This window comes from Tympanuchus pallidicinctus, unplaced genomic scaffold, assembly GCF_026119805.1.
Source record: "Tympanuchus pallidicinctus isolate F22 unplaced genomic scaffold, pur_lepc_1.0 scaffold22, whole genome shotgun sequence".
Taxonomy (NCBI): Eukaryota; Metazoa; Chordata; class Aves; order Galliformes; family Phasianidae; genus Tympanuchus; species Tympanuchus pallidicinctus.
Genome location: NW_026294739.1, coordinates 25,822,217 through 25,832,852, shown reverse-complemented (window position 1 = coordinate 25,832,852; position 10,636 = coordinate 25,822,217). Strand labels below are relative to the sequence as shown.

The window sequence follows — 10,636 nt, the reverse complement described above, 5'->3', positions numbered from 1 at the left end:
GAGGTGCACAGTGCGGCTATCCTCTATGAAAGCTGAATCACAGCTCACCTGAGGACCCCAGATTTCCAACAATCCAGGGGTTAATTTAAGGGGATGCTTCTGTAACAAGAAAGGATGGGATAGAGGTAGGAGAGAGAAGAACAGAATCATTTTGGGAAACATCACCTCAGTTGCAACAAATGGATCATTTCCCCTGTTGTTATCTTTTATCTCCTTTTACCTCCTGGCTCTGCAGTGCTTCATGCTCTCTTCAGGATATTGGCACTGGGATGATGGCAGCAGTGCATCAGAGCCTGGCATGGGGCTCAGTCCTCAGCCCACTGCTGCACAATACAAGGTGACTTTGACCACACACAGCCACAATCCTGGACAAAATACTTTTATTGGATATTTTCATAATGAAAAAAAAAAAAAAAAGAGAATATAGATTATTTTTTTTTCTTCCAAAAGGGCATTTATCCATTAATATACAAAAAGCCTCTATTATGGGAAAAATAAAAATAAAAACAGAAAGAAATATTCCTGCTTGCTTCTAAGGAGCCTTGATTTTTCCCTCTTGAAGAAAAAAATATATATGAAAACTTTGAGAAACGCAGCTGAAGTCTTTTGTTTTCTGTTTGTTGGTTTTGTTTTGGTTGTTGTTCTCTGTTTCATTTCTGGGTTGTTAACACTCCAAAATGCCAAAATCAGCCTCGGCAGCCCAGTCTTTTTTGGTCAGAAGCAACTGATCCCAGCAACACGTGGAAAGCACTTCTTCTTCCAGACATGTTTGCTCAGCCATCCCTCTCTCCACAGTCACAACAGAGAGGCGGAAGCGCTGTGGCAGTACTTGAGAAGGACAGTGATGGGCAGGGAACCAGCTTGAATTCTGTACAGTGCTGAGTCAAAGCAAGCAGAGCTGTGAAGGATGAGCCTGAGTTCTTTTGTTTGCCCCTGTTCCAGCTCTGGTTCCCCTTCTTGGAGGACTGGGCTGATCTCAAGCAGAATATGAACAGGAAAACAAGTCTCAGTCTCTTTTGCAAGAGAGAAGAAGGACAGGTTTGGTTTCCAAAAGGAAAAATTAAAGAAAACTGGAGAGCGGAAGGACTTTGCAGAAAGCGGAGCTGAGGATCTTGCTGGATGCAAAGGTTAAAGCTGCAGAGCAAACCTAGCAGGGCTTAGAGGCCAGCATGACCCCCCCCCCCCCTCCCCCTTCAGCTGCCCCTCTCTGTGATGTGAGAAAAATCCGGTTTACCTTTCAGTTGATGTGGCAGAGGATGAGGCAATGACAAAAGAGAGCTTTGCAGTGAGAGGTGCCTTGAGAACGCCCTGAAATCCTGAGTAACCTTTAGCATTGCTTTTAGGTCCCTACCCGCGTGGTGAGGTCCGAGTCCGGGTTCTCCCTTCTCAGCGAGCAGAACGGGGAGGGGGGGGGGGGGGGTGAGGACACAAATCATAATGGGGGCAACTACTGGAAATTAAATACCGCCTCAGAGAAGTGGAAAGGGAAGCAGGAGAGGAAAGGAATGCCGATGTGGTAGAGCCTCCCGTGCACCTGGGAGTCTAGCATGAGGGAAGCATTGAGGGCCGAACCGAAGCCTCCGCTGGCCACCAGCGAACCGACGGGGCTCTCCCGGGACTTGGGGACGGCCCCGGGGGGGTTCTGCCGCAGCCCCTGGGCTAGGATGCTCTCGATGCTGAAGCTCCGGCCCCTCTTGTGCCCAGCACCGGCGGCGGGCGGACCCCCCGGGCCGTCGGGGGGTCGGGGAGCGGCGGCACCGCCTCGATCCAGGCACCCGGGGACAGCATCTCCTCCCTCCCGCCCCGCTGCCGGCTTCGCAACCCCCTCATCGGCCGAATCCCCCGCCGGGCTCTGCTCCGTCTCGCTCCCTTTGGCCCGCTTGGGTTCGTCGGGGCGGCCGCCGTCGGGAGGAGCCGAACCGCTGCGAACCTCCGGCGGCCCCGAAGCTTTGGGCTTCCTCTTCCTCCGGCGATAGTTACCGTTCTCGAACATGTCCAAGCAGCGCGGATCCAGGGTCCAGTAACTGCCTTTCCCCGGCCGACCCTTCTCCCGGGGCACTTTGACGAAGCAATCGTTGAGGGAGAGGTTGTGGCGGATGCTGTTCTGCCAGCCCTGCTTGTTGTCGTGGTAAAAAGGGAAGCGGTCCATGATGAACTGATAGATACCGCTGAGGGTCACCTTCTGCTCCGGAGCCTCTTTGATGGCCATGGCGATGAGGGCGATGTAGCTGTAGGGGGGTTTCTGAGGAGGGTCCTGCCGGGTGATCGCGCTGCTGGGGGCAAAGCCCAGAGCGGCAGGAAGGTACAGCATGGACGGAGAGCCCATAGGGGAGAGGTGGGGGCTGTAGAGGTGACTCATGGCCGGCAGGCTCGGGGCTCCGACTCTTCCCCCCAGGAGGGATGAGTCTGCCAGGGAGAGGTTTGTGCGAGCTCAGATCCCAGCCCAGCCCGAACAAGCTCGCTCTGCCTCTGTCCCCGCTTCATAGCTTTAAAAAAAAAGGAAAAAAAAAAAAAAAGAAAAAAAAAAAAAAGAAAAAAAAAAAAAAAAAGGAGGGGGGGGGAAAAAAGTTAAATAATTGTTGTAAGTTTGCTATTATATGTTGACTTAGCACTGGAAAATAAATTGTCTCTGATAAACAGTCGTTTGTGTTCTCAGCCCACCCACATTAATTAAAATTTCATTGCTACAAAACTCCGAGCTCACTCCACGTGTCTCGCCGGTACCAGCCAATGGTCTCCGGGTTATTCCTTCATTTGTTTATAGAATTAGTCTGTTGATAAGTCTGCCCACCCAAGTCGAATCAAGCTGTGTTTATTTGGAAAAATTTCCGGGCACCCAATATATAAACGCACTGATCTGATGTTTGAAATATCACGTCCACCCTTTGACGCTGTAAGCACACACAGCAGAGCAGGATGTGCACTGCTGGAGCTCGGGGAGGAGAGGGAGAGGATCCTCGGAGGAAAACGGGGCCGCGAAACAACAAAAAAATAAATAAAAGGAGAAATAAACGGAAGGGGAGAAAGGGAGGAAAAAAGATCGAGGAGGGGAGAAAACGGAGCTGCTGATGGGGAGGGAGGAAAAAAGGATTCTGTGGTCGTTATTTGCTGGGGGGAAGGGGGGGGGGGGGCAGGTGCGTAAGGCTGAGCCCTGCAGTCCCCAATGGCTGCAGAAGGCTGGGGGGGGAGGGAGGGTGAGGGGGGAACTCGGCAGGAGGGGGAGGAGGATCAGTATTTGTGAATGCGGGCCTGTTGCTTTATATTATGTACTTTCCTGTTTATAACAAGGAGGGGGATTATAACAACTTTACAAGTGCACACAGCTGGCCGGTGCTTACATTAGGAATTTGTGATGCTCTTTTTCTGTATAAATGTCCAGGTCTGTGTTTTCTGTTGTTGGCTTATTATTATTATTTTTATTATTATTATTATTTAATTTGCTGATGTAGCAGCTTTAATACGAGGCCCTGAGGGATTCTGATGCAGTTGGAGGTGTCGGCTGTTTCCCTAGGCTCCCTGTGTTAATTAAAGCATCATTCCTTTGGGGGAGGGAAGAGGAAGACAGACAGGGATGGGGGTGGGAATGGGATGGGGATGGGGATGGGGATGGGATGAGGATGGGATGGGATGGGATGGAGATGGGTTGGGGATGGGGATGGGGATGGGATGGGATGGGATGGGATGGGATGGGATGGGATGGGATGGGATGGGATGGGAATGGGAATGGGAATGGGATATGGAGGGGGATACAATAGGGATGGGTATACAATAGAGATGGGATGGGGGTGGGATAGAGATGGGATGTGAGGATGTCCCCTGTTAGAAGGTTGTAGAAATGAAGCAAGAGGTGAACAGGAGATGCTCAGTAGAAGCAGCTTGACAGATGCCCGTTCCCTGGTTGTTTAAGGAGAGAAGCAAGACCTGAATCAGGAAGCATCTCTTCCTTGGGAATGGCTTCAAAGAGAAATAAACCCCCACACGCAGCTCCTCGCCCGCTTATAGCAGCTATGGTGGGACTTTTCCATGGTGGGTGAGGAAGTAAAAGCAGAGCTCAGCCAGCCCTCCCTCCAGCCCTCCATGCAGGATCTCTCAGCCCGTCGGGTTTCCCATCTGTTTATGCCATTTCCCGAGACATGGAGCAGGCAAAGGGGTTTAATCCACAGGTAAAAGCGAGCGGGATTCACATGGAGCCGCAAATGATTGATTAACGACACCTCCTTTTGATTTATTATTTTTTTAAAGAGCTATGAAGCATGGACGGAGGCTGAGACGCTGCAAGCGAGCCTGAGAAACACAGGGCTGGAGAAGGAGGTGGCTCCTTGATAAGGGGATGGGGACCGTCCCCGTTCACTGACTCGTCCCAGGACGGGATAGGGAGGGACCATCCCACTCTGCTCACTCCTCCTTTGCCGGTAACACACACCATCAGGCATGCCATCCATGCAAACCCCAAATAAATCAAAGCGGAAGGAGGGATTGGAGTGGGGAGAGCCCTTTGTCTGAACGTTGAGGGTCGGCATTCCTGGGCAGCCCCTCCCCTCGGTAGCATCTTCATTGGGAGGGATGGGGCAGAGCCCGGCTGCTCTCACCTTCTCGATGCATTCACAGGGCAGCAGGATCCCCCCGCACAGCCCCACTTCGGGGACACCCCGCTCCTGGGACACTCCAAAGGCAGATTATTAAAACAGTAAATACTCGTGCGTATGGCAGGAGACTGACACAAGGGCTTCCCCGAGCTCCCTCCCCCAGTAAAATTGTTGCTTCCTCCTTTTCTCTCCCCCCTCTCTTCTCCCCCTCTTTGCGGTAGGAAATCCTTGGAGGCGGGGATGAGGCTTTTCTGTCTTCTTCCCAACCCATGCGTGTCTGTCTCCTGCCGGCAGCATCTCTGCGTTATGTGCACAGGCATTGGGGTGGCCGGGGAAGGGAGAGAGAGGCCGGGGGGGGGGACGTTGTAGTCGTCGTTGTTGTTGTTGTTGTTGTAGCTCTTTCTCTGAATATAAGAAATGCAGATCCGGCAACAGAGGCACTCCTGGATGTTTTTCCCCTCCTCTCCAGCTGACTGTCCCCTTTTAAAGCAGCAGAGAGGAGCAATCCCACCCGAGGATCCCAGGAGGAGAGAGGGGTAAATCAAGGCTCCCCACTCCCTCCGTAACTCAACCTGAAGCAGGGGTGTAAATCAGCACTTCCCTCTGCAGCCACAGCCCTCCTCCGGGTCCATTCTGCTCTTGAAGGAGCTGCTTCAGAAGGGGCTTCCTCATCCCCAGCTGACCATTGAGAATGACCCCAAGCCACTTGGAAATGCCCACCCCTCACCCTGAGCTGCCGTGCACAGTGCTTTACAATCTCTCAATGCCGGCAAGGGGCTTGGGAGTATTTTTAATTCTCCCCTGGCTCCTCAATGCTTGGTATGAATTTTCTGCAAAATCCTCTCCAAAGTGGCAGAAAAGCGAGCAGCCTTGCCCCAAAATCTCCTTCCCACAGAGCACTGCTGGTCTTTAGGAGGTGTAGGATGGCTCAGAGGGAGCAGACTGCTCTCTGCCCCGGGGTTGTGGAGAGGCAGGGGGTTTTCCTAAGGGGAAAAAGTTTTACGCGGGTCCCCGCAGCACCAGGGATGCGTTCCCTGGGACTGTCAATGCAGGGAAATTCCCAGCAGCGGTGCAGGAACGAGCTGCGAACCCGCCGGCCCTTCCCCTCCTGAACCACAGAGCTGTCTGGGCTCTCAGACAGGTTTGCAAAACCATAGTTTGATGGCAATGTAGCAAGAAAAACCCATCCACCAGCTTCATCCGCTGCCCGGAACCGCGCTGGGCCTCATCCCGGTGCATCCCTCAGCTTCAGGCGGCCCCGCTGGGGCAGAGCTTGGCCCTTCTGACCTGCTAAGGGGGGCCTGGGGGGGAGGCGTTCAGCTGCAGAAGTTGTCCTAAGGGCTGGGAGGGGTTGGCTGAGCCTGGAAAAGGGACGCGGTGGAGGGATTATCTGGGGTGGAAATAGACGCATCAGGGCCGGCTCGAGGGGACGGGGGTGTCTGTAAGGAGTTGCCCTGTGCTTTCCTCCTGGCTTTCTTCCTCCCTCTCTGCCCCAGCCGTCACCTGTCACGACAAAAGCTATCACGTTATCGAACCCTGCATCACAGCTTCGAAATCGGGCTCAAAATCACCCCTGCAGCACGCACTCGGCTCTCACCTCGCCTGCAAAACGAGCGCCCAAAAGAATTCCTCAGAAGGGCTCGGCGAGAAGGAGCGAGTGAGACGTATCCGTGAGGTCTGAGCCCATTCGGGACAGAGGGACGGGCACTGCCAAGGGAGCTCTGCACCCTCAAGGGGGAAGGCTGCGAGGCCATCCTGTCCCGGGTGCTGTTCCTGGATTTAGGATGAGAGAACGGCCTGATCCTGCAGGAGGAAAGCTCCCGGTACTACGCTGCTCTCAGCACCTCACAGAGGGCTTTTCTTTTTGTGCCAAGCGGCTGAAACCCGGCCATCCTTAGCTGGCAGCAGAGCAGAGCGAGGAGAGGCTTTGGGAACAGCTCAGACCCCACCAAGAAGCGCTTTGTCCCCTTCTTTGCATCTATCCCAAGCTCTCCTTGTGGGTACTGCTGGTATCAGGAGAAATACCACCCCAACTCCCCAACTCCCAGCCGTGCTGTGTCCCCCAGGACAAGGAGGAGGGGGGAGAAAGGGGTGGCAGAGACACTGGCCAGGAATTCCCCAGCTCTGGGGAGGGAGAAAGGAGTTGGAATTGGGGCGATGAATGCTCTTACCCCTTTTATTATATTTAAAACAGCATTTTGGATTTTGTTGGGGGAAGAAGAAAACAAAAAAAAAAAAGTTGGGGAAAAAGAGAGAAGAAAAAAGAAAAAAAAATAAATCATCCACTCAGAGCCAGGAAAGAAAAAAAAAATGGCAAGAGATTTACAAGAATGTTCCTTAAAATACAGATCGAGTGTCGGGCATTTTTTTCCTCACTTAAACTGAGAGTTTCAGTGCTTTTTGCCAGATTTCTAGCGCGTGCCAAACGTCAGCGATCAAAAGCAATTCATGTCATCGATTTCTAAAGGCCAACGCGAACGGAACGGTTCCTTCAGCCCCGACACAGCGACAGAGGGGATGGGGCTGTGGAATGGATGCGGCCGGGAGGTGCCCTCGGGTCACGTCGGGGCTGAGCCGCGGAGCCCCTTCGCTGTGCCGGCAGCGGGGAAAGGAGCCGGGCATGGAAATCTCTTGAATAAGGGGAGCTTTTCCCTCCTCCAGGCTCCCCCGGCACCTTCAGCCTTAACGCTGCTGCGTCCCTGCGTTTTGGGAGGGGGGGGGGGAAGCAGCTTTAACAGGTTCACGTCGGTTTGGGGAACGTCTGTCAGTGAGCGCAGCAGCTCAGGGGGATGGAGGGGAGGCTGAAAGCAGGCAGATACCCACGCGGGAGGGGATTAAAAAGCTGTTAAACGGTCCCTACGCGTGGACTTTCCGAGTTATTTTGAGATTCTGAGGTTTAAGCGATAGCTCCCAGCTCTCGCTTCGGGCTGCTTTTAAAACGGGGTTTTGCTTTCGCTTGGTAAAGCTCTCAGTGCGGGCACCGCAGCGAAGCAGAGCTTGCAAGGATAGGGCAGAAGGGAAGGCGGCAGCAGAACCCCCACCCCCCCACCCCCAACCCCGTTTTGCTCTCTTCTCCCCTTTGGAGGCCAAGGGCAGAGATTTGGGATAGAGCGGCCGCCCAGCATCAGCCTCAAGCCTGAATGAAACCTTTCTCCGAGAAATAAACCCTAATCAACCATTTCGGCAGCAGGAAAAACGACTTGGTTTTAAAAACAACGAGCGTCGCACGAAGGAAAGGTGGAGGGAAATGGTTGCATAAAGCACGGACGCACACACAGAGCGCCAGACTTGGAGCAGAACAAAACAGCTCGGGTTTATTTTAAGGTAAGTACAACAATGAAGACCACATAAAGACAAACGAACTTCGAAGCAGATTAAAGCAAAACAGTCCTTAGGAACGGTCAAGGTGAGATCTATTATACAAAAACATCACGCGTCGTAAATAATAATAATAATAATTAAAAAGAAAGGAAGTATCAGATACTTTGGTGCTTAGTTTGTTTGTTTGTTTGTTTTCCTTTCAAAAAATCCACTAGCAAAATAATAATAATAATAATAATAAATTATTTCCTCGTCTTGCTCAAAGAACAGCTCTAAAATGAAAGAAACTCTATGGCATAATTGTACACGGAAGGAGAAGAAGAAAAACTCACTCGTCATCAATTTGGAAGTCAGAAATCATCGGGCGAGACAAAAAATAATCCAGTGAACTCAACTTTAAATATTATATTAATGGCTCTGAAAAAAAATCAGCCTGATTAGAAATCCACACATTTTTTACAGCACAACAGAGAACTTTAAAAAATACCCAGGACATATATTTATATATATATATATTTATATACTTCTTTAAAAAACAAAAAAAAATTGTATAAATGGTCGTTGTGATATTGGTCCATAACTTATTTTTTTCCGACACCCCCCTATACTTTAGCATATAAAATTTGCCACTTTGTTTACATAGACATATATATATATATAATTTTTTTAATTATTCTTTTTTTTTCTTTTTTCTCTCTCTCTTTTAGGACACATCCCCTTTTCAAGTAGGATTTACTTGCCCAGAATTTCAGGAGGCCCGAAATGGGGAGGTGAATGGGGGGGAGGAATGGGAGACACAACTTGGGATCTGCACCCCCATGTCCCACAGCTCCACGGAGAGGCTTTACGTTTGATGTTTTGATTATTTTTCCCCCCCTTTGAAGGGTTTGATGCGGTTTTATTCCACCTGATTGCTACTTTTTTTTTTTTCTTTTTAGCTATTGATTTTTTTTTTTCCTTTTAATTTTTTATTGCTTTTTTATTATTTTTAAATTTTTTTTTAATTATTATTTTTTTTTGGCGGATGGCTCTAGGAGAAGGATGGGAGGTTGAGGAGGGGGGGGAGCTAATCAGTACTTAGTGCAGTCGTAAGAATAGGGGGCGGCGTGCCGATATAGGGAAGGCGCGGACCTGTAGGGAATCTGACAGGCGGAGTTGCTGCTCACCTGATGTTCGCTCTCCATCCCCAACCGATGCGACGTGAACATTTCCCGCACGTTAGGGAAAGTCTGCTGCTGAGACCCGAACGTGTGACCGGGCAGGTGGCTCAGCTCGGCTCCGTGATTGAGGTACCACGAGGCTGCGGATTGCCCCGCCGCAGTTCCTCCGTGCGGATGCCCGGCTCCCAAAGCTCCCTCTTGCCCAGACGGCAGGCTGAGGGCCCCGAGGGGCGACGGGGCGCCGGTGGGATGCTCGGCCAAACCTTCCTCCAGCGCCGCGGGGGGCACGCACATGTGGCCCGGCCTCTCGCCGCTGTACAGGCTCATGGCCCGCATGCTGCAGTGGTAGCTCCCACTAGTGTCCAGCGCCTGGCTGCACGCCGCGCTGTAACCCGACGGCTGTCCCGACGTGGGGTAAACCAGCGGCATGCCGGTCCCCGTCCTGCCCGAGGCGGCACTCACCGGGCTCAGGTCCCCCGCGGGGGATGTCCGCAGGGTCATGATGTTCTCCACGCTGAAGCCCGGCAGCCCATTGCCGGCCGGGTGCTGCTCGGGCAGCGAACCTTCGGGGGAGGCGGCGGGAGGCGATGCGGCGCTTCGGGGGCTGTCCCGGAGTCCCCCGCCGCTCCCCGGGCTCAGCGTCTCCACTTTGGTGATCACTGGCAGCTCCGGGGACGCCGTCTCGCTCTTGATCACCACTTTTTTCTCGGAGGCCGAGGAGGAAGAGGACGAAGAAGAAGCTTCCTTGGGGAGGTCGGCGCCGGGCAGCCCGGGGGGTTTGGGCTGCTCCTTCAGCAGCCGCTCCCGGGCCTCCTCCTTCTCTTTGGACACGTCCTTCTTTTTGAAGCGTCTCCGGCGCCGCAGAAAGCTGCCGTTTTCGAACATGTTATAGGAATCGGGGTCCAGAGTCCAGTAGCTGCCCTTGCCCGGCTTCTTGTCGTCGCGGGGCACCTTGACGAAGCACTCGTTGAGAGACAGGTTGTGACGGATGCTGTTCTGCCAGCCCTGCTTGTTCTCGCGGTAGAAGGGGAAACGGTCCATGATGAACTGGTAAATCCCATTGAGCGTGATCTTCTTGTCGGGGGCGTTCTGGATGGCCATAGTGATGAGGGCGATGTAGCTGTAGGGCGGCTTCACCAGGTCCTTGGGGGCGGCGGGTTGGTGCGGGTGGTAGGGGCCGTAGGATCGCCCCATGCCCGCCGCGTACTGCTCGGCATGGCCTGAATACACGCTCATGGGGTTGCCCATGCCGCCGTAAGTCCCCGCCGTCCGGTAGTAGTTCTGCTCGCTTAAATAGGGCACCACTCCCAAAGCGTTGGGGTCCGAGACGGAATAGCGAGCCTGCATCATGGAGAGGAGGAGGAGGAGGAAGAGTGCGAGAGGAAGGGCCTCACCCTCTGCGGGGAAGGAAGAGGGGAGAGAGACAGAGCGAGCCTCGGCTGCGATCTCAGTCCCAGCGGCACCGCAGCAGCATCCTTGGGGCAGCCGGGGGCAGGCGGGTCGCTCCCTCCCTCGTTATGACTGTGATTCGGATGGGCACACCTAGAGGGAGGGAGGAGGGGGCGGGGG

At 53.0% G+C, this 10,636-nt stretch overlaps 2 protein-coding genes across 2 annotated transcripts; both read right to left on the bottom strand.

Annotated features, from left to right (window-relative positions):
* Positions 1–370: 370 nt before the first annotated feature.
* FOXL1 (forkhead box L1) lies at positions 371–3,073 on the bottom strand. Its single transcript, XM_052686709.1, has one exon. It carries the CDS (start codon positions 2,357–2,359, stop codon positions 1,448–1,450), a length of 912 nt encoding a protein of 303 aa, XP_052542669.1. The 5' UTR covers positions 2,360–3,073; the 3' UTR covers positions 371–1,447.
* A 4,801-nt stretch (positions 3,074–7,874) lies between these two features.
* Positions 7,875–10,636, bottom strand: FOXC2 (forkhead box C2). The gene has a single exon (XM_052686700.1). It carries the CDS (start codon positions 10,415–10,417, stop codon positions 8,978–8,980), a length of 1,440 nt encoding a protein of 479 aa, XP_052542660.1. The 5' UTR covers positions 10,418–10,636; the 3' UTR covers positions 7,875–8,977.